Source organism: Oreochromis niloticus, linkage group LG10 (assembly GCF_001858045.2).
Source record: "Oreochromis niloticus isolate F11D_XX linkage group LG10, O_niloticus_UMD_NMBU, whole genome shotgun sequence".
In the NCBI taxonomy this organism is placed as follows: domain Eukaryota; kingdom Metazoa; phylum Chordata; class Actinopteri; order Cichliformes; family Cichlidae; genus Oreochromis; species Oreochromis niloticus.
In genome coordinates, this window is record NC_031975.2 from 26,561,111 (window position 1) to 26,586,003 (window position 24,893).

Genomic DNA, 24,893 nt, shown 5'->3' on the forward strand with positions numbered 1-24,893 from the left:
CGGTTGTTTGTAGGTGTTTATTGTCTCCTGAGAGCACAAAAAAAAAAAAAAAAAAAATCACACAAAGCAGACGCCACTGTCTAAGAAAAGCTAGAGAAAATATTCGACTTTCGTGAGTGTAATCTAGGACATAATACGTTTTTCAGGTGCTTAAAGACGTTTAGATACCTCTGGTACGCCGTCCTGCTCCATGCAGCTTTGAGCATTTGAAGTTGATGCAAATACGGATACTGTACATTTGTTAGACTTTTCTCTCTCACTCACTCACACACACACACACACACACACACACACACACACACACACACACACACACACACACACACACACACACACACACACACACACACACACACACACACACACACACACACACACACACACACACACCACACACACGTCCTTTAACTGCATTTTCATAGAAGTGGTATAAAGGTGGAGGTCATTTTCATGGTCATGTATACAAATAATCAGGTTCTAAATGGGATTTTAATTAAACATGTGCATCGCAAAAGCTACAAATGAGCAGTGAGGAGTGTGATCAGATGATAGTGAAGATCAGCGAGTTGTGTGTCACTATATTTCTAATGTTTACATGTGAAACTAGAGTTAAACTCACAGCTTAGTGAGGACTGAACAGTGAACTTTTTTAAAACCTTGGCATATTTGTAAAGAAACAGATTCTGTTTTCAGGGACTGATTACTAATTTTTGGCTACATGTCTTTATTCTTTGACTCTACTAGAGCAGCTCGGTATGACCCAAAGATCAAAATAATCCTTGTGTATCTTACACAGCCCCTCATAAATCCCCTGTTTGAAACAAGTCAGGTTAACCTTCTCCCTTTTTGAGCCAACTTTCTTTTAATTGGCTTTAAAACCGTGAACTAATTTTTAAAACAAAAACAAAAACAAACAAACAAACAAAAAACTGGAATTAAATAATAATAGAAATAGTCACATCTGAAGATCTGAATCTGGTAAATGTTTTGCTTTTTTTGCTTGAAAACTAAATTTGTTAATAAATTTGTTGCCAGATTTCTCTGTCAGGTGGCTGATGGATATTTTCAGGTCTAAATGTGTCCTCTGATGTCCCCTATAACCTGATTTCTGCCACTGACCTGGTTTCTGCCACATGTGTCAAAGCACAGAGTGATGCAGAGAGCACAGGGTGACTGAACTGGACATCAACGAGCAATAAAACCTTCAATAAAACCTGACTTTTGATTCAAAACCTGCAATCTTTATTATCAGGTATTTGCACGTTCTTCTTCATTTGCTGGCATGTTGTGCATTAAAAAAATGAAAAAAAAAATGGCCAGATAAAGAAAATAAAGTAGTACAATTATGTACTACTGTGATGGTCCTGGTTTTCTGCGATGTGTTTATAGCCTTTAATTGCCAATTTAATTGTTGTGCGTATAATTTTTTTTACTTTATCCTTAATACTGTGATATATTTGTTGTCTAGTTCTTGTTTTATTTGTTGTCATATTTTAATGTTAGATATTTGTCTATTGGTTTATTTTATTTTGAAGGCTCTTTTTCTTGTCTCATTTTGTCTTTACGTCCTGCTTTTGTTTCTTTCCCTCCTTTATCCATAGCCTGGTTTTTCCTAAATGGTTTGCATTAACCTTCTAGGACCTGGCGTCCACATAAGTGGACATCACATTTTGGGATGTCTAGACCAAAATACAAAGTTTTGCTCTACAAGGGCCTGATATCCACTTACAAGGACATTATACTGCCACTGTTCTATCAAGAAATTAGATGTGGATCTAATTTTTCTCAGAAACAAAAATCAGGTTTAAAAAAAAGAAGAAAAAAAGAAAAAAAAGAAAAGAAAAGGTAATTCTTTGTTTTTTACATTCATCAGGTCCCAATCAGCCCAAATAGCAAAGAGACATTAAAAATGCATGCCATGAAAGAGTTCAGGTCTTAGGAGGTTAAGATAGAATTGGAAGAAGTGGAGTCACCAGTGAAGTGGTGGACAGATGAGGCTGATGTTATTCTAATCAACTCCAACTTCAAACTTTTCAAGATTTAAATGTTCAATTTTAAAGTGACCAAACTGAATCATTTTATACATTTTTAATTTTAAAATTGCTTCCCACCATGAATTTGTCACGAATCTACTTCCAACAACTTTTCATCTTCTTTTCTTTTTAAAGTTAACATGAACTGACCCACTGTGGAAATATCGTATTTTTCAACAGTACATTTTATTTTAATTTCATTTTTTGATCACTATATTGTCATGCTCTGTAGTACGCCATTGCTGACACACCTAAAGTAGCAGAATAAAGCAGATTTATTCACAAAATCTTTGTCTCGTCTTTTTAAAAAAACAAAGAGAAACAAAACTAAATCTGATTAATAATAATAATAATAATAAATAAAATTGAAGGTACTCTGGACCAAATTGTGTATTATAATACATTAATATCATTTTAGTAATAAAATATTTTTGAATGATGTACTTCAGGGTTTTCTATGCTTTGTTCGTTTTTTTTCTTTGTTCTTTATTTTAAACTTTAAGTATTTTGAGGACTTAAAATAAACCCTTACACTTCTATGAAGTACTTTGTTACTTTGTAAATAAAGTTTATTTTTATTATTGTTATTTGACTGGATAAAAGTGAAGACAATAAGGGATTTTTTTAATCATTATCATAAAATAGAATAAAATCAAAACCTATGCTAACTTGTCACTTGCAGTCACTGTATTAAAATGTTTTGCTGCTAGAGCTGCAACATCAAGTATTCACTTTTAGTGTTTCTGCACAAAATATTTGAAATAGAAGATGTAAAAGCAGAAAAAACTGAAGCATGGAGGCAACGTTTAAAGAAATATTCCTGTATAAAATATAACTGGGTCATAATTGACCCCCAGTTGGTGATTTGAGTTGCCAGAGCAGCTTGGTCACTTGAGGGTTAAAAATGGGTCATAAACACTGTATATAATTTATTATTTTCACAGTAATTTTCTCAGTGGGTCAGAAGAGTTTGATACACAGGCGCATGAATTTGTGACAGTGAGGGGTTAAATCACAAAAACAGCTGTTAAAGCGGATGTTTACTCCTGCAGAGTACCCTCCATTAACAGTCACTGTCATGTGACTGGTGGATTTTGGGGTTTATTACATTTCCTCCCGCTGTGTCTTCCCCCCACTGCGACTTGTGAGAGGTTCTCCATCTGGCGTGGACACCGTGAAACAAACAGAGCCCCGGTCCCCGAGAATACATTGGCCTTTCTGACAATAAACAACAGCTGCTACAGGCAGAGTGCTTTTAATTTCATCCGGAGTGAGCAAACTATACGTGACATTTAAGTTTAATGTTGATACTGAGCAGCACACGTCCAGAAACCAAAGTCAAAACAGGAAGAAGAGTCACGACTTTGACTAACATGCAAGTCAAACATCATGAATGAGTTGCATACTTATCTATAATAAAGCCTGGCATCTTTCCTGGTGTTCCAAGCTTCTTAACCGTTGAATACTAACGCCGGGTGATTTCCAACAACATGAATTACTTCCATGGTCACCTAGCCTTACAGATTGCTTCTACAAACATTTAGGAAAGAATGGGTCGCTCTCAGGAGCTCAGTGAATTCAAGCGTGGTATCGTGATAGGATGCTACCTGTGCGACAAGTCCAGTCATAAAATTTATTCTCTAGTGAATATTCCACAGTCACATGTTAGTGGTTTTATAACAAAGTCGAAGCGATTGGGAATGACAGCCACTCAGCCACGAGGTGGTAGGCCATGTAAAATTCCGGGGATCAGTGGATGCTCAGGCACATAGCGCACAGAGGTGGCCAACTTTGTGCAGAGCTGTTGTCTACAAACCTCCAAACTTCACGAGGCCTTCAGATTAGCTCAAGAACAGAACGTAGAGAGATTCATGTAATGGGTTTCCATGGACGAGCAGCTGCTTCCAAGCCTTACATCGCCAAGAGCAATGCAAAGCATCACAAGCAGTGGTGTAAAGCACATCGGACTGGACAACTGGACTCTAGAGCAGCGGAGACGCGTTCTCTGGAATGACAAATCGTACTTCTCTGTCTGGCAGTCTGATGGACGAGTCTGGGTTTGACGGCTGGTTTCAGGAGTTGGGCCTGGAACCCTAGATCCAATGAAAAGAACTCACGCGTCCAACTTTGTGGGAACAGTTTGAAGATGGCCGCTTGCTGTTCCCACCCGACTGTGCAGCAATGCACAAAGACATGCTTGAGGAAGTTTGGTGTGGAACACCTTGACTGGCCTGCACAGAGTCCTGACCTCAACCCAACAGAACACCTCTCGGATGAATTAGAGGGAAGACTGTGAGCCAGGCCTTCTCGTCCAACATCAGTGCCTGATCTCACAAATATTCTCAGACACACTCCTAAACCTTGCACAAAACCTTTCCAGAAGGGTTGAAGCCATCGTAGCTGCAAAGGGTCGTCGACATCATAGACGTGCGAAGGCAGACATGGCTTGTATACATTTTTATGTTTAGTTTTCTTTAGAGCACCTGTTGGACCCCCAACACAGCTGACCCAGCTCTTCTCCCTTTCTTGCTCTTACTTTTCTCAGGTGCGACTAACTTGCTGCTGTTTGTTTTATATGAAAGGGACAATCACATATTCTTAATGGTCTCAGCCCAGTAGTTTGCACCTTTAAATTCACAAAGGTGCCCCTTGTTTGTGGCACAAATTTCAATCCAACATCCGTACCTGTGACAGGAATTATGGTTTGTTTTTTAAGTACAGATGGTGTGGTAAGAAACCTATAAACATTTGCCACTAATAGTCATTGGGCCCATGATAAGGGTTAGCTGGAATTCAAATCCTACAAGTTTGCTCACTTTTCTCCGAGCCATCTCTTTTTTCCTGTCTAAAATGTTTACCACACTTAGTTTTAGTTGAATGTATTAACCTTGGTGCCACATCTCCTTATAGAATGCACATTTTTTTGGTTGTTATCATGTATTAGTATTTATAACAGCACAATACTGCTTAGGTAATTTCTATTTCTCATTTGTTTTAGTCAAAAATAATAACCTTGGTCTGTATGACAAAGACTAAACATGACAACAACCAATGTTTCCCTCTGGGCTTTTGTCTGACAGCTTTTACACTTTACCAGCAGGCCTTTGGGAAAATGGAGCTGGGAACTAGCGTTGTCAACTTGAAAGAAAAATCCCAAACGAGTGTGCGCTGTGTTCCCTCAGCTCAGAGCCGTACACGCAAGTAAAACAAGGTTAGCTCGTAGGCTGACAGGTGATTTAATCTATGTGAGTGTGGAAGGCAAAAACACGTTTGGGTTTTGTTTCCTTCATCAGATATCCGTCTTCATGTTGGTACCTGACGAGGAATCTTCTGAATATGGAAGAATGTTTGACTTAAGGCGACAAAGTAAGAAGATGATGCTGTGCAGAGTCTTCGCAGGCTGGGATCCGTTTGTTATGGTGGCCAAGAAAAAAAAAAAGCTATGAGAAGTTTTAAGGCCACAGAGAGACTAGTGTGAATTAATCTGAGAGATGATGTTGGGAAACAGCTGTATCTGATGTCAGCTCTCCTGACGAACAACCATGAAAATCAAGATGGCTTCCCACTGAACTCATCGCTCTGTGAGGGCTTAATCTGAAATGAGATCCACACAGATAGCCGTGGAGACATAAAACAGCTTCATCTGTATGGATTCGAGCCCAGTAAACTGTACAGCTTTTATTCGGTGCTGAGTGAAATTTTATAAATTCTTTTATGTGTCGCCCAATAATTTAAAATCCCGTTAGCTGAAGCTGTTCTGAGGCTGTTTGTAAAGCAGCAGACCGAGATGTTTACCAATGTGTCTGCTCTCAGGTGTGTTTTCTCATTCAGTGAGGCTGCTTGGTTTGTGCTGGGTGTTGCTTAATCAATCAGCGAGCAGCCGATCCAATGACTGAGTTGTGCTGGTATTGATTGCAGCCACACGAGATGGGGGAGGGAGGCGTGCTGGGCGGATCAATCCGAGCCGGGTGCAAAAGTGTGGGTTTGAAGATGGGGATGAGACTCCCTCAGAGTCCTGATTGAGGCCAGAGGAGCGTGCAGGATTTAAACAGGACCGCTGTGTTACCGTGGCACGTTGTGTATGTGCCGCACACCGCCATGACAAAGATAAATGTCAAAAGATCGCTGCTGATGCTTTATTCCAGCAAAAGCCTTCCACCAGTCTACTTATAAGGGTTTTATGTTTACACAGAACACACTTTGGATACTCAAAGCACTCCTAGTTTATACAGGATTGTGGAAATGTTTAGGCACTACAAGTAAAGTAAGATCTTTAAAAGAAAAGACCAATACCAGACATATAATCAAAGATTTGGTCATTAATTTCACACAAAGTGAAGGGGAAAGGAAAAACAAGCCTTCAACTAAACAGCAACCAGAAGACCAAGAAAACAGTTTTTATCAGTTTGACTCTGTTGATGAGAATCCAAATACATTGTTAAAAAAAATTAAGGAACACTTTGAAAACATTACATCGCAATTAAAAAAATAATAATCATGCTGATATCTATACTGATATGCACTGGATAATGTATTAGGAAGGAAAGGGTGCCATATTGTTTGATGGAAATGGAAACTGATGCTATACTCTGATTAAAGAGTGTTCCTCTGTGAGCAGTGCATATGAAGTGGTTGAAAAGCCTTCCACACTGACAGGAGCCAGCTGACGTGTTTTGGGCATGTCGTACCAAGAGGAAACCCCGGGGTAAACCCAGGATAAACTGGAGAGATTATGTCTCTTGGCTGGTTTGGGAATACCTCCGAAGTGCTGGAGGAGGAGGTCTGGGCATTTCTGCTGGGACTGCTGCCCACACAGCCCAGACCCAGATATGAATCAGAAAATGCACGGATGGCTGGTTATATGATGTATTACTGTATTAGAATAAATTGCTATAATGCATGAGACTATCACTGGTATACCAGTGCAGCTGGTAACTCATAGCTCAAACTAATCTTTATTTACCTTATACTATACTTTGATGCAGCTCCTCACCCTTTACCTTACTATATTATTCTGCGTATTCAAGCTATATCCTCAATCCGAAATGAGCCGCTTTAGCTCTCTTTTCCTCTCCCTCTACATGAACTCTCTGCTGACTGTCCAGCTATTTCTTCCCCATTTGAATTGTGTGCGTAAAGCAGAAAAAGCCTGTCAGTTTAATTCCAGTTGGGCTTTAAAAATGACCGATGTGCTGTTGATAAACACTGCCTGTGAAAAATCCTCCAGTAATCCACGATGAGCCGGCCAGGCAGGCGAGAGAAGTACGACTCCAAAAATCTACCCAGCACATGCACGGCACTGTCCCCTGCTTAGTAATCATCTTAAATTGGACAGTCATGAAGATGGGATGAGCTGAACGTGCTCACTGGGCTGTGGATATTTGTCATGCCAGTGGATGATGGGAATTACACAGTACGGGCCTACATGCAGGTATTATTTACTACAGTGATGAGCTCATCTCGATCATCCATTCACAGCCTGGTTTATTCCTGCAGAACAAATCAAAGGCACCGGCTAAATTATATTCTAGTGGACAATCAATTACAAACAGTTGTGGCTGTGGAGTGTCCTGAGCTGCTGTGTCCAGACTGTCCAAAAACATTGTTGTCAGTCTCATTTCTGCTGCTCATGCAGGCGTGTGTGGTTTGTTTGGGTGTGGCAAATCTTTTAAACTTAAGTTTTTACTTACAAATTTTTATCAAGTTTAATTTACAAGACAGCGCAATTCTCCTTTTAAAGTCAACAGGCAGCTGTTTGGGATCACCCCACCAACACAGAGTGAATTTAGAGTTATTTGGAAACTATTTACATTTTAGTGAGTCACAGGAAGGCTTTGGCCACGCAGAGTAAGGAATTAAGTAGGAATGAGCATCAACTTTTTGGGGGCTGAAACTGTTTATTAGCAATTAAGGAGATTGATCCCTTATGTTTGGAACAGACTTACACTCACTGGTCACTTCATTAGGTATGTCTCTTCATTGCTCATGCAAATATCTAATCAGCCAATAACATGGCAACCTGCTGAAGTTTAAATTGAACATCAGAAAGGTTATTGGCCCTGAGAAGGCCCTGAGTAAATGTGGTTATCCCAGCTGGACTTTTGTCAAAGCTGGAAAGACACCTAAAGAAAGCTCCAGCCGATCCAGGAGAGAAGGACAACCGCTGCCCAAGCGAAAACCTGTAGTGATCCCATATGTGTCAGGAGTATCGGGACAGTTGAGGCGCATTTTTTCTAAACACCGGGTCTCTGTGGCTTTTAAACCCCAAAACACGCTGCGCCAAAAACTGGTCCACCCCAAGGATCGGGTCCCCCGACACAAACAGAGCAACATAGTGTACGCTGTTAAGTGCCAGGAGGATTGCCAGGATTTATACATCGGGGAAACCAAACAACCTCTAGTGAAGCGGATGGCACAACACAGAAGAGCTACCTCATCAGCCCAGGACTCTGCAGTTTATTTACACCTACAGGTCAGTGGACACTCTTTCAATGATGAGGATGTACACATCCTGGACAGGGAGGAACGCTGGTTTGAGCGCGGAGTCAAGGAGGCCATTTACGTGAAAAGGGAAAGACCATCTCTGAATCGAGGAGGGGGCCTAAGGGTACATCTGTCACCATCTTACAATGCTGTGATTGCAGCCGTTCCCCAACTCTCTGTGAATGGTACTCATGGCCATTGATCAGTGTTCTTTGATCAGTGGGTTTTGGTCAGTGATTGTTGATCAATGGTCATGGGAATTTGCATAATTATGATTAAGGAACTGACCTCCCAGCCCATTGTTCCTTCAGTGGGCTGGTTTCAGTCATTATGCAAATGTACTGTTTATAAGGTTTGGGGAAACCTGCAGTCAGCTGAGACTGAAGAAGTCACTTGGATGAGTGACGAAACGTTTCTCCCACAAAACGCTACGTCCAGATGAACAGATTCAACTTTTGGAGATTTACTTTCCTGGATGATTGAGAATGCATCAAGACGTTATTGGTGATTGGCTAATTTACTGGGACTTTCTGTATAGAGAAAGGCAGAATGAACTCATAAACACTTGAGTAACTGCATCTCCGAACGCACAACATGTCAAAACTTGCAGATGGGTTACAGCAGCAGAAGACCACACGAGTGCCACTGCTGTCAGTGAAGAACAGAAAACTGATGCTACAGTTCACACAGGCTCACTAGAACTGGAGGAGACAGAACACTGGGGATATTTCATTGGTACACTTTCTGCCCTTCAGTTGACTTCAGGAGATACAGCACTGACTTAGCCCCCCTTTACATCAACGGGGAGTGTGTGGAGAGGGTCCACACCTTCCGGTTCCTTGGTGTCCTCATCTCTGCTGACATCTCCTGGACAGACAACATCTCAGTGGTCGTCAAGAAGGCCCAACAGCGGCTGCACTTCCTGAGAGTCCTCAGGAAGTACAAGCTGAACTCCAACCTGCTGCTGACCTTCTACCGCTCATCCATTGAGAGCCTGCTAACCTAGTGCATCACGGTATGGTACGGCAGCTGCACCAAGGCGGATAGAGTGAGGCTTCAGAGTGTGGTCAAGACAGCACAAAAGATCATCGGCTGCCCTCTCCCCTCCCTGATGGACATTTATTCCTCCCGCTGCCTCAGCAGAGCAGCAAACATTATCAAGGACAGCTCCCACCCTGGTTTCAACATGTTCAGCCTGCTTCCCTCAGGGAAGCGCTACAGGTGCATCAGCACAAAAACCCACAGACTCAAAAACAGTTTCTTCCCCAAAGCCATAACCACCCTGAACTCACACATGCACCAATAACACAGTCCCCCCCCCCTCCATTTTTTTCTTCTTCTTCCCACTTCCTCTATGGACCACCACTGTGCAATACCAATTCTATGTGCAGTAACCCAACTATCTCTATATAGCTATATATATATATATATATATATAGATATATATATCTATCTATATAGATAGATATAGATAGATATCTATCTATCTATATCTATATATATCTCTTTTCCCTATGTTAATACTGCCCATATGTATATAGCGCTGAAGAACTCTACCCCCCCCCCACACCATGTTTGCACTGAGTAGGAGATGCTCTGTTTGTCATTGCACAACTGTATAGTGACAATAAAGGCATTCTATTCTATTCTATCAGTTGAGTTGTTTAAACACCACAGCCTACTCGAGTACTGCTGCTGAACATGTCCAACCTTTTATAACCACAGTGTACCCATCTTCTGATGGCTGCTTCCAGCAGGATAGCATGCCATGTGATAAAGCTCAGATCATCTCACATTGGTTTCTTGAACATCTCTATTAGTTCTCTGTACTCAAATGTGCTCCACAGTCACTAGACCTCAATTCAATAGAGCACATCTGGGATGTAGGGGAACAGGAGATTCACATCATGGATGTGCAGATGACAAATCTGTAGGATGCTATCGTGTCCATGTGGACCAAAGTCTGAGAAATGTTACCAGCATCTTGTTGAATCTAAATTAAGGCAGTTCTGAAGACAACACGTTACTATCAAGTGCTTCTTTTCCACTAGCAGTGTTTGAGTTTTGGTTGACTTCCATTACAATTTAGTGCCACCTCAATGTGGGTGGCCCAAAAGTCCTGTGATGTAATTTTTATGCGACACAAACAACACAACAAGGGTGGACATTGAGGTGATTGTATTCTTGCTGGGGGTTTTTTTTTTTAAGAGGCGGTGGGCCATTTCCCTCATTGCCAAGTTTCTAAAATGAGGAGTTTGTCTGATACCTGATGGAAAGACCATAAAAACAAAGTTGAGCCGAGCTGAGGAGAGGAGGTGCTATCTGAAAAGATGCTAAGGTGTACCCAATAAAGTGGCCAGTGATCAGACATGATAGGTTTAGGTGTATATTTGTGATGGACTGAGGTGAGACAGACCTGTACGTCTCCTGCAGACATGTCTGCTCTCTGTTTTCTTAATCCTTAACTTAAAAAAAGTCTCTGCAAATCTCCAGAAAGGGATCGAGACAACGCCTGTTTTGCAGTAGCATGGACTGCATATTCTGGTCATTAGTGTTTTCAATGACAGTCAGGTTAGGATAAACAAGAGGGTCAGGAGATAAGTCTGGAAAGATGAAAACATATTCTGTCTTTCCTTAATCGCTTTCTGAAGCCTCACATTAATCTTCACATTTATCTATGTTGAGCTAAATTGTGTTTCTTTTCTCATCTAGGACACGGTGCTTCTTCCCTTCTTTCTGCCAGCAGTTAAATGGATTTGAGCCCCGTCTTCAGAATTCAATGGTGCAAGGACACTTTGTATTTATTGCAGAAAAATGGCAATTAATAGAGAGGCAGCAGTTTGAATGCAGTGCTGACTAAACACGTGTATGTGGGGGCATCGCTGCTTTGGTGAAGTGGGTAGAGCTCACTGTATGTACAGCATGCCTCGTGGCTTTCGAGATCAGACTGTGCAGAAGAGGGTGGGCTGTCAGCTAGACTAAAGGCTTTTGAGAAGCAGCCGCAAGAGTGCTGCCAACGTGATGAAAGACTGTTTGATTCTCTGCAAGAACAAGAGAAACCAGCTCAGTTTTCACAGCTTTTGCGCGTCTGTGTGTTTTTACCTCTGAATGCTCCTCTGCACGTGCCACCTCTTCCTGCAGGAGGTTCTGCGCCGTCTGCAGGCTGTGCTTCTGCACATGAGCCTCTGCAACGACAAAGAGAAACAACACTGATGCATGAAGATTACTTTTAAGGGAGCTGGAAAAGAAGAAAAAAAAAAAATCCAGAAACCAAGAAACCACAGCAGAGAAAATTATTTTCCAAATCACAAAGAGCCTTTAGGGTATGTGCTGACGAGGAGACGCTGGTGATGGGGTGGACGTTTTCTGGCTAGTAAAAAGGGGAAACAGAGGCTGTAAATATTCTACTTTGAGCTATTTTGGGAAACCGGTTGCAGTTTGGTTTGACCACAAGGCTGGGCTGATCCGGGGGCTCATTCTTGCCATTCTCTCATTTTCTCATTTGCATTTTCTTAGTTAACATCACAATGAGAGCACACTTGTGCTCGCAGACAGGCAAAAATACCTGCATTTTTATCATATTGACAAGTACATAAATGATTTAAGTCTCTGTCAATATGATAAAAACAAATGCAGGAAAGTCTTAAATAAAAAGACGAAGACAGCAGCTCACAGAATCGTAAGAACTGCATCAAAATAAATGCAAATGCCAAAGGATTTAAACCGGCTCACATCAGCATCGCATCTACGCGAGCAAGCGGCAACGTGATGGCTGACAACATTATGTTTTGACATTTTAATGTGTCAGCAAACTGTCAGACGCTGATGAATGCTCAACACTTCTTTAATGTTAAAAATCTAATAACAACACTCAAATTTAATAGTTTGACATCTGGAAAAATCTCAACAATGACAAAGTCAGATGATCAGACAGGTTGTTAGGCTTAAAGACAGTGCTTTGATGACACAGCAGCACTGCGCAACAGTCATGCGAGTGAAACTATCACGAACACCAGACTGGTGGGTGGAAGGATGACGTCTGCTTCCTTTTTCGGACAGAGAGCAAAGAGAGACAAGTTGCTCCTCACGGGGATTCATTATGCTCGCTGCTCTTCTGTACGGGTTAGGGTCACCTCTGCTGGCACTAGCCATCAGTTTGGTATTGTTCCAGCTGTTTGTCGACCTCTTAGATTTTTGTAACCTGGCACATTGTGCTGCTGAATATACAAAGGTACGATTGGTTCAGTTTTTGCTGCCATTTTAATTAATCTATCAGCACAGAAGCTCACACAATTTAGATTTTAAGATTATACAGCAGGAAACGTTGCAACAGTTTGAAAACTCCATAATTCCTAATCCATGCACTCAGCGCTGGTATAAATGGTACACAGCTGTGGTGACGTCGCCGCTGACTTCCAAAGACCAGCATGATGGTTAAACTGGAGCCAGTAGTCTGCATATATTCAAGACCAAATGTACAACTGTTATGTTTGGTTGGCATTACCAGTTTTTTTTTTTTTTTTTTTTTGTTATTTGTTTTTCATGTGCACAAAGTTATAAAGTTCAACAAAGTGATTAAAAAACAGGATAAATGATGATTCTGTTCTTATGCTTGTTCAGCTGATATCCATCCTGAACCACTGACAGAATAAAGGAAGGATGTCAGTCACTCAGTGAAGTCCTGCGGCGCTTTTTCTGCATTGCCATTTTGGTGTTTTCACCTCACGTTAAGCCAGAGGTGGCTCTGACTGTAAAGCAACCCAACTAATGGGCAAACATCTTGTGACCAACAAGCTATTTGCCAACCAGCACGCCCCCAGGATTCTTCCTTTCTGATTAAAGACTAAGAAACTCGTCAAGAAAGCTTTTCCCTCTGACAGCAGTCTTTTTCCATCCAGATGACTGGTTCCCTTGGTGGCCATTTAAAAAAAAAATAAATAAATAAAAATGCAGCTTTAAAGCGCTGTTTATGACTTGAACAAATGCCATGCTTATTCACATTACAGACAGGAAACCAGAGAATCAGTACATCATCACAATCACCTTAAACGTTTCTCAGTTTGGTGTTCATAAAGCAGCATCTATTGCTTTGCTGAACTCCCCCAAAGACTCCTACACTCATTTCTTCTCTCTGTCCCAAAGGTTGACACTAAATATGGAAAAACGGCGTTCAAAGTGCAGCTCTCATCTCCTGAAATCAGCTGCAGAATGAAATAAAACTGAAGGAACTGATCTCAATCAATTTAAGGTGATTTTAACTGACTTAACTGACTGTAGTTACTCCAGGCTTTTAATGTTTTGCATGAATAGTATCACCTTTGTTTCTGGAATAAAACCACGCTTACCAAGTTATTCATTTTTAATCGACACTGAAGTTCATTTTGATAGTTGCTGTATTTCATTTTTATTGCCTGTACTTAAGTGGTGTATAGATTTGAATGTGGGCGTACATCCTACTAATTTATAATATTTATGACTGTACTACTGTCATTGTTGACCAAAACATTCAAGTCTTTTTTCTTGGTTAACAACAAAAAGAACCTACTCATAAATCTCTCAGTGCCCCGTCTCTCTCTTTTAATGTCTCTTGTATTATTGAAGGGCTACACAGTTGGGTGGTTTGTTTGCCTTGAGGTTCCAAAAACTACAACATATCCTGCACAGCGTTGTCCATAAAATCTTATTTCCTCCAGTCTCCAACTTTTGGCTGGCAAAGCTCACATTTTCCTTCTATGATGGACACTTATGAGCTAAAGTTACTCAGAGGTTAAAAGGAAATGTGCATGCAGACGCGTTAAACCCAGCTACTGGTTACTGATTGTAGTTTTTGCCAAATGATTTCCCCCTGCCTCTGAACAGCAGGGGTTGTGACACAGACGGAGGTAATTCAGGAATTTGGGAGTGTAGCTGCCAAAATCTGCATAAAACGACACTCCTCGCAGTCAAAACTGAACACACAGAACTGATACACTTATTTTTAGATTCGGCGCGACTCTCACTTGCCAGAGGATGTCATTATCTTTGAAGCCGATTGTGAATAAAACTCCTTAAATCTGCCTGGAAATCAAAGAAGAAAAACGAGAGGCTCATAACCGTAGCACTTGCCTCAGAATAATCATTTCTCTTTGGCATCAAAGCCGTCTGCACGTCTATGAGCCTAGTGTAAACAAGGACTGCAAACAGCTAATCTGCCGCACTTCTGACGATGCCAATTTGCCCAAATGAAAACAAAATGAGGTTCAGATCGCATCCCACAGACAAACTCCTCGTTTTATTTGAAGATGCTTTTAGTAATAAAGACAAAAATGTCTAAAAACCTCTCAAATTAGAGGTTTCCATTTGAGTTTTGATTTGATATAATTTGATTAAAAAAAAGAGAAAGTATCCCTAATGGTACACCCAACTGCCGGCCATCATCACAAACGGGTGCAGCGTGCAAACATAAATATGCATGTAGTGCCGCTCTCTCGCACTCTCGCAGCATGTGTTCACCTCCTGGGGATCACGGTCGGTCGTCACTGCGAACACAAACTGACCCAGCTGACTGCAAAGTGTGTCCTGTCCCTCCGAGAGACGATATGACAGCCACGCTAATCCCCCCCACACAAGTCAGACCGGGTTCAGTCGAGACCAAGGGGCAAATAAAGGTCACAGTAACGACTCTAATAACTCTGAGCCCCTCGGGAAAATCCTACCCCCCATCTAGTTGTATTGGGGGGTAGACAATGTGTTCAAGGCAGTCGCTTCCCCCTCGCTTGCTCTTACTGAATGTCAGCACCAAAGCAGTGAAGTCAGTCACGCAATCTTTAAACGCGATAATCATCGTTACTGGGATTCTGAGACGAAAAGCTTCATCAGAGCTAAGCTGGCATAATTAGCTGATTCCAGGTCTAAACACTCCTTGAGTTTCCAAAAGCAAACGCATGGCGAGGCACTTCTGAGGGTTAGAAATGGTCACAGAGAGATGACATCATATGGCAGGAAGACTTCAGGCCAAGAGGACGTCTGAGCCCATCGACAACGAGGTTAGTAACTGTTTTTCAGCATGAGTTTGGATTATTCACAGTGAAAAGGTCCAGATTCTAAACCTAGTCGGCCCGAGAGCGACTATTTTCTTTTTAGGCTGAAGATGTCCTACTCATGAAGTATGCTTGAGTCTTAAACTGTTTGAACATCAGCGGAGATACTTGGACCTGAAAACGGGGTTTTTACTCCATCGCTTAACAGACGGATACCACCGTCACCTCCGCATTAATAATCTATCACGCCACGCTACGTTCTAGTACTCGCAAACATCCGCTCCGGTGTAGTGAAAAGCAGGCATGGCCTTGCTGCTGACCCCACGCTGCAGATGCTGGGAGATGTGGGTGTAACAAGAGGTGACAGCCAAGCAAACAAATGCTCTTAGAGCAGCTGTATGTGGCCTACATTCAGGAGCTGATGGGGGGGGAGTGGACCTGGAGGCTGCTGTCAGCTGTACTAACGAGCAAATGGTATCGGCGATGGAGTCGCACGTCCTGCCTGGGAGCTGATATGAGACAATGAGGCGCCGAAGCAGTCGCACTGCGACTGTTTCCCAAGCCTCCCTTTTTTTGCCCTCCTGTGGACGCTTCACACTAAAAGCAAACAGAATCAGTCTATCTACGATTCATCTCGTGTGATGCCGCAAACAATTTTCAGTAAAATTAAGCCCCTCCGAAATCGACATCATGCCATCTGTTAGTAGATGTCTCCAAATTTCTTCCAGCTAAAATGGCGATAAGGCAGAGATACGAATCATACCTCTGTCAGTGCACAGCTCAATTATGAAACGCCACTTTGCAGGAATTTCAGTGTCATCTGTGGATGCTGCTTCGTCTGAGATGAATCAAACTGCTGAAAGGGACGTTTAGGAGTGTAGGCTGAAAGTAAAAATCATTTTACTCCCACTCACACTCACAAACCTGAAAGCAATTTAACATATAAGAGCCCTAGAGGTCAAGCTGGTTAATAGAGGGAAGCACAGAAGTGAACTCCTTCTTCCCAAAGCTAAAAAGAAAAAAGGAGCAGTATGTTTAACTCAAAAATGATGTCGTTTTAGCTTCTACTCTTCACTCATAACACCACATGATGAGCATTTAGAGTACAACAACTGAAGGCTGAATTCAAGTTACCATAACATTTTTTGAGAAGTTACCAAGAACTCCCACGATGTCGCTCTCCTTTTCTCCAAGCCCTAACTGTTTTTTACTGTTTCTATAAAAAAGTGGAGTTGAATCATTCGCATCCAGCTGCCCATAAACACTAAGGCTGTCCTTAAGTGAGGAATCTATGGTAAAATCCAAGCTGATGGGCTTCTAAGACCCGGCATGAAGCAAATGCAGATTGCAAATTTGTATCCATTTGCATCGCCTGGCATGGATTCACCTCAGTACAGACGCTGTATGTAACCATGTGAATACATCAGTGTGTATTTGCTGTGACTGCTCTGCTATAGTAACTCTTAATCCTGTGTAAAGTGAACCTGCTTTTCTCCATATGTTAATTTTTGGATTCTACTAGATCTTGATTCAGAGTTCAAAATAATCCTCGTCTGTCTTATTGCTGGACTTTAGTCCGAAAGAAGCCGTCTTGTTTGTTTTGGCACAAGAAGCCTGAGGCAGGAGGGGCTGATCCACAGGAAGGAAGCGGAGGTGGAAATACTCAAACACAGGTGAGTTATGAGGGCGAGGCAGACAATCAAAGGAGGGAGCAAACAAAAGCAGGAAGTAAAAGACTCGAAAGACTTTAAATGATCTCCTTGAAGTTATTCGCGGTCCCTTTGATCAACCCTCATTTTTATCAGTCTGTGTTTTGATTTCTTTACTTCAACACTGCGGCCGCGCTCTACTGAAACAGTCACCGTCTCTGGAAACGTGAAGCTGCCTTTACCTTTTATACTTCAGCCAATATCTGCAAATTTAATTTAATTTCCTTTTTTAATATGTCTGAAGGTTTAATAAGCACTAAATGTTTTAAAAATTATAATTTGTGGCCATTATTTTATGGTTCAGGGTTTGAAAAGGTTCACTTCTTTTATTTTTTCCTGCATGCTCGGTGGTAGTTCACACTTTGTGCACCACACTGTGCTCCATCTGGAATTTAATGTTATGTAAATCAAGTTTTGCTTTCTAATTTGACTAAACACAGCAAAAAGTGAGATAAACCTTTAAACTAAACATTTCTTACTTAGCAGAGTCTCTAGTTGAACCGTAAACACAGTTCAGCAGGTCACCAAAACATTTTTAAATCCTCCTCTGGGAACAGGCGGGTGAACAGAGGGATGGGCTCACAGATGGACGGACCGGTGTGACCTCGCTTTGGCGGTTTGCTGTTAAAGGGTCAGTTCACAAAGATCACACTTCCCCTCTTCTTCAAAGGAAGAAATACACATTCAAGGCAGTTTTAGTTTCATTTATTCAGGAGATAGAATTTTACATTTTACATTTTTTCTTTGGAGTCATTTTCTGTGGTGTCAGGATTAAAATTCCTTGACTTCCACTGTATCGGGGAGGGGACTGAAGTCTCAGACAGTCTACTTATAGACAAAAAAGAATAAGCACACTTTTCACTAAGGATAAAACTACTTGGTGATTAAAGTTGAAGAAAATTCATTTTCGCCAATACTGACTTGTGATCAAGCTGTTTATTTCGCCACCAAAAGATCACCTGAATATATTTGGAGTTCTTTTTAATGTTAGTTGGACAAAAACAAGATAAATGGGGAAAAAAAGAAAAAGAAAAGTCAGCTTTGACCTTTCAGGGCCTTTTTCAAATATGTTCAAAATTTATCACGACTTGATCTCTAACAGTAACTGGCATGGCAAGGATAACAGAAGTTGTGTGGGGTCATTTATAACATTAGCCTTTAATTTTCCACTTCTCCTTGTGCATTGCGATATTCTGCAGTGAATCGAGGCTAACAGACCTAAAGTAGGCAGCTTTACGGCTGCAGAGGCCTTGAGGCAGACACTTCATGGCCCAAGTGAATGAAAGCAGCAAAGCTGATGTTGGAATTGGTCTCGTTAACGCCATTATGCATAAAAATGATTGAAAACTACGATCATTACATGAAATAATTTCTGAATATGTGTGGGCAAGATAAATACAAACAAGAGCCTTTAAAATAAGGACTGTTGCTTGAGGGTTAATCACTAACTGAGGACACAATCAGTCATTAATTAAAATGCCTAAAAATATCTGATTCCAGTTGTAATTGTTAATAATTTGTTCTTTTTCCATTAAGCAACTTAGACTGTTGGAATTTTAAACTGTTGGTCAGACAAGGGCAAAAAAAAAAAAGAAAAAAAAAGAAAGAAAAGCATTTTTATAGTGAGCTTTAGATCTGGAAAAAATGTTAACGGGCAATTTTAACTGATGCGATTTGGATTTAGTTTGAAAGATGAACAAGACGGGGTAACAGAGCCACGTCTGCTGCTTGTGGCAAAATGGTCCGTTTCAAAATTACTAAATCTGAACAAACATGATATTTAAAATATGTTGTGCAGAAACAAAAAAAATGAAAATTGAAAATATCAATGAAATAAAAGCCTAAAAATTTAAAAAAAAAAAAACAAAAAAACAAAAACAAACAAACATGCACATATTTCACAGAACTTTCCATTATCCTGTTATCAATGCTCCAATTCCTGTAAAATAAACTATGGAAAGTTGTAGAAGAGGTGGTTTGAAAAATTAATGGTCAAAGACATAAATGACTCCATCTGGTCGCATGAAGGTTAACATTTAACTGAATCTTCTGTTTTCAGCCTCGTATTTCATCTCCGCACAGTATCACGGCTCCGTCTGCACACGCAGCACTGAACACGTTTCAAAAATCACAGCTTTATTTATTTATATTTGGTCTGGACTGGTCTGCAGTTCAACAGCCAAAACAAATTACCCGGATCGACTCGACTCGTCAGGCACCGATGCCCCTTAAAGCCCCGACTACACGGACGCCCACGGAGTCCGGGCAGGTTCGCAGTCAGCATTAAAATCCTCTACACTGATCTGAGATGATGTGCAGTCAAAACCAGCATCGTGTTGTTATCGGCCTGGTGCTGCGGGAACACTGATCGATGTGACAGTTACCGTGAAGGCAAAGAAACAAGCTCTCAGCAAACAGCTGATGTCAACATGTTAACAGACCCCGCTGAGGCACCGCCGAGCACTGAGGTACATTAAACAGAGTTAAATCTTTCCTGTAAAGTGGAAGAAGGAGCTGAAATCAGTAGGATTAGAGGATTAGTAAGCTAACTTCAAGTTCGACCTTCAGTATAATGAAGGTGGTTAATTTTTCACTGTGTTATCTTATGCTGCAGACCTAACCTGCTAGTAGGACACTTTTAACGAACGCTCGAGGCGAATCGGGAGAGAAGAAGGATAACTGCTGCCCAGGCGAAAACCAGCGATGATCCTTTATGTGTCAGGAGTATGAGAACAGCTGAGATACTGTGTCTCTGTGTCTTTCAACCCCCAAAACAAGCTACCACCCCTGGGATCAGGTCCCTCGGTGCAAACAGCGCAATACGCTGTTGAGTGTAAGGAGGACTACTGTGAATTATAACAACCTCTGGCTAAGCATCAGGCCAGGACTCTGCAGTGTATTTACACCCACAGGCTCTTTACAGTCATTGTGTGCACATCCTGGACAGAAACGCCGGTTTGAGTAGGCAGTCAAGGTACTAGTAACCATTCAACTGCCTTGCCCAAACCTCTGTGAATAGCACTCACAGCCACTGATCAATAGTCGCGACAGTTTCCATATTACCGATCGTGAAACTGACTCATCGCACATGGTTAGTCGGTGGTGCTAGTTTCGGTCGTGCCGTTTATAAGGTCGCGCTCAGCTGAGACTGAGAAGGTCACACAGATGAGTGATGAAACATTTCTCCAACTGAAAACATTCAGATTAACAGAATTAAACAGATTAACAGATCTTAAGAGCAGCTATACATCTTCGAAGTCTGCCGGCTGGGCGCGTGCATAGTTTGTGAAGTCAATTCTCTGCAGACAAGTGTGCAGTCACAAAAACCAAAAAACACTGCTGCAGTGCAGGTCCCCGCTGTGATCGTCAGGCAGAAACATCCTTAACGCTGCACATGAAAATGAGAGATCAGTTTTATCTCTCCTCACCTTGAAACTTGTTTTCACTCTCTGAAAGAGACAATCAGACATTTAACCTAGACTTCACACTTCTCTCTGACACTCTTAACGTCTACAGCAGAGTGTGACGCAAAAGGATGCCTTCAAGGAGAGACCGAAAGTGTGCACTGTTATCAGCACCAGTATGATATAACGCATCGCGGCAACCAAAAGTCAGAAAGTCCCTTCTCTCGCTGCATAAGCACAGTGATCTGTGGTAGGTCCTGGGCTCTGGTATTGTGGGTGTGATTAGCACCTTCTATTTCGGTCGAGTAAGTGCACCAGGGCAAAGTGCAAAAGACCCGTGGGCTCTGAAAGAGCAGTGAGTCAAAAAGCACACCTGTTCCTCTAACCGACCCATCAGACACATGTAGAGGTGTGTGCGGGGGGGCAGGAGTGGACCTGGAGGTGTGTGCGCGGACGGAGGATCATGATTCTGCTTCCAGAATAACTGGCCCACGGCATCTGTCCTGCTTCGCCACATCACTGCAGAGATATAAGCTTTAGCTTAAAAAGACTCTTAACTGAAAGATCAGACTAATCTTTATGCAGATTGATCTTTATTTTAAATTCATGCCATAAACGCAATCTTTGATTCTAAGCCCTGTAAATCCATTTTTGGAGAATCAAAAGTGATTATACGTGATTTTGCCAATAAAATCGATCAATCACATATTTGGTATAGTTAATGATTTAAACACATGGAGTAGTTGAAAAGTGCCAGATTCATATTTGAGGGATTGTTCTGAGATTAATTTTAAAGCAACTCCATCACAGAGACTTCTGTGAGACTGTCAGGGCTGAATTTAATTTCCATGTATGTGCGTGCATGCGTGTAACTGCTATTGATGTTGAATGAATATAATCATCATCGTATTTATGCAGTTGTTTTATTTGCTGCGCCAGATTCCATTTTTACCTTTACAGTGTTTATTCTCTTTTGAGGATTTCTATTCAACCTTTATTTCTTTGCTTTTATCCCCAGAAATAAATGAATAAAACACAGTGAACCATGCTAAAAATAAATAAATAAATTTTTTCATAGCTCCGGTGTGCATGCCGAAAAGCGATACGTTAGCTCAGCCGATCAGTGAACTGGGAATGCACATCCAGAGTGAACCGATTTACTCTGTATGACCAACAGAAATGGCTTTTATTACAGAGTCTATTCGTGCCTTTAAGCACGACACGTCCGCACACTGCACGCCTGACCTGCTGATAATGTCCTCTCGGGTCGAAGGCTGCGGAATATCAATGAGTACGACTAATGGAGCAGCAGCTGGAAACACAAACATGTGGAAGCCAACGCTCCACAAGAGCTAATGCGATCTTTTTCCCCTCGAAAGTTGCTAAATTTGCTGCACTGACACAAGAAATCAAGTTAAGAAATGCGGCTCAAGATGTCGGGGAAGTGATCTGTCGCTGATCTCACACGAATAGGTCACGGTATTGCAGATGGGGCCCTTGCAGGACTTGCATGTATCAGAGGATTGAAAATTAACTAGCGAGTCAGCAGCAGTGAATTAGACCCCCTGCAGCACATCAGCCTTGTGTTTGTCCTCTCTAATACAACAAACTGCTATACAAGTGTGATAACAGCTTCACAGCTTCTTCTAAAAATGCTCAAAACAGAAACTAACACTTTGCTGAAAGCCAAAAAAACAAGATTTGAAGTGTAAAGATGATTTTCCCATCTGCTGCTGTGGTGTGGCCCTTTCCCCTGGCCCCTCACTCTCTGCTCTTTGAGTTTTTGAGGGTTAACGATGTTTCTCCAGCCTCCACGGTCAGCACAGCTCATGGGATTAAACTTGGCTTTAAGACCGCTCTCTAATGCTGGAGCCCGACAAGTTGGAGACCTCCGCTCGCAGCTTCATATTCAATCTATTTCAAGGATTTTGCCCATTTCGAACACTCCTGCTGCTGTGCACTCGCTTTTTTTGTTACGATGATACAGATGCCTTTTTTTAAATAAATACTAACCCAACAGGAATCAGATCCTCCTGCATCTAAAACTGCATTTGATGGCCTGCTAGGTCAAAATAGGTTTGTAAATCACTTTTGTTAAATAGGCCCGAAATTTCTGTCAGATGAGCCAACTCTGACTTTTACCATATGCAGACTCACTGTGCTTATGTGCCTAGTCACCCCACAAAGGTCCAATCTGTGCCAACAAAAACCCCACCAGCAAAAAGGTCCAATAATATAGACATCTATGAGAAACTGACCCATCAGCTTTCACGATTCATGACCTCAGTAACCTTCCTTATGAGCGTTCGTGGGCTTGATCACTAGTTTCTAATCTTAGTGAATACAAGATGACGTTTGCTTTTATTGGTCCCCACTAGTGTCACCATTATACATCCAGAAATATGTTTAGGTTTGCATGTCTCCTCCAAAAATCACCACCTCACTGTGGTGGACACAATGTGGTGGTGCTGAATTTTCCCAGAAGCCTTAGTGGCCCAAAGCAAAGTGTCTTGGATAAGAGGCCAGACTGAACACACTTGAAGAAAAAAAAAAAGGAAAAAAACCCCCTACGAACAAATAATCTAGGGACCAGATCCTGGGACAGTATACCGAGGTCCATGGGTGGGTGCCTGGTGACGGGATTTTAGCTCATATTTCTGGCGTCCTGGGTGTTTGAGATGATTTCTCTTTTGAAATTAGTGCATTTGTTCTCTTGTCATTTCCTGCTCTACTCTGAAGGTTAGTTTTCTCTTATGTCTAATCTAACTTTTCCCTCTTTTGTGACCGTCTGCTCCGCCCTCATTTTTTCTCCAACTGTGGTTGATCGTCTGTACCTGTGATTTGCTCCCACTTGTCTTTTGTTGACAGTTAGCTTCCCTCATTGTGTTTGCTGGTTGCTTTGCACATTGGAAAAGGGAGGTCTGCATATCTCTGCTCAGGGCGCTGCCCCTGTGAAAATCAATAGGCACATTAAGTTATATCTGAGCTGCTAAAGAAAATGTTTAAACACCACCAGGTCAGTACAGGGCAAGTGGTGAAGCAGCCAACAATGGTCACACCGATAGCCTGGATTAAATACTTACACATGCAGCCCTCGAGCTGAAAGCGGAGGTAGAATCGCACCCAAGTTGAGTGCAACACGCTCAGCATCTTCACTTTGCTCTGCATCTCCTCTGACACCACTTCACTCACTCTGAATCTCTAAAATATGCAACAGACACCGAGCCAACTAACACATTCAAAGAGTGAATGGTATCAGACAGCCAAGGGCCTCATAAATGTCTAAATCCACACACCCGAAGAAACGTTCAGCTCTTTTAAATCATTCAAACCCACACGTGACTTGTTGACTTTCAGTCAGAGGGTGTAATCCTTTTTATTTAAATGAGAGTATGGAAAGTCCCGAACAAAAAGCTTGGTTAGGCACTTTGTTCTCCAGCAGGAGAGGTGCTGGATAGTCTCAGTCAGCTGGGTCCACAAAGGAAGGGAACATAAAAGCCCCGTCTCACAGTTCCCATTCATTAAGATCTGCTATGATAGCAACAAGAAAGCCAATAATCCCATTTTAATGACCACACCCAGCTACAAGTACGAAACAAGACACAGCAAGTACAGTCCCGTCTAATGCTGACCTCTGATTGTCCTAAACATGTGGGTGTAAAGAGAATTTATTGCGAGGCCACTGCTTTTATAAATTGCTTTATGACAGGAAATTAATATCTGCGCTTTCATTCTTATTACTCTGTAAAATTTAAAAAATTTTAAAAAGGGATCGGCACGTGGATATAAAAGAAAAAAGGTGCAGTCAGGTCGCTGTTAGTAAACCACAGAATTCAAACAGCTGAAAACATTCAATGGCCTCAAACGATCCGCAACGATCCGACTACCTACAACGGTTTGATTAAAGTGGTGCCAGCAACCGTTCCGCTCGCAGCGCTGACAACGGCGTTACATAGCTGCCATGCCTCATTTTCATGTTTTCAGCTATGGCAAACGTTTTGATATCTCTTCAAAATCAAACCTCATATGAGGTCTACATAGTTTATAGCCATAACAGTGGGTAAAATGGTTCCCAGTTGCAACAGGCAAGGACTGTGAGATCATCCATCGCTTTCCAGAGGGCCATTTTGTGCTCATGTGCTCCTCATTTACTATTGCTACAAGTCAAGATTTGGCACCTTACACAACATATTTCCAGTTTGCAGTAATTAAGGTGGCAGATCTACTGTGAAACCAATCAGTAAT

The 24,893-nt window shown here is 41.7% G+C and overlaps 1 protein-coding gene across 1 annotated transcript in view; it reads right to left on the bottom strand.

The window, feature by feature from the left end:
- Positions 1-24,893, bottom strand: part of vps37d (VPS37D subunit of ESCRT-I) — a 51,238-nt gene that overhangs the window by 11,486 nt on the left and 14,859 nt on the right. The window contains exon 3 of the mRNA XM_005458259.4: positions 11,619-11,701. Within this exon, the coding sequence (XP_005458316.1) occupies positions 11,619-11,701 (83 nt within the window). The remainder of the gene's footprint in view (positions 1-11,618; positions 11,702-24,893) is intronic.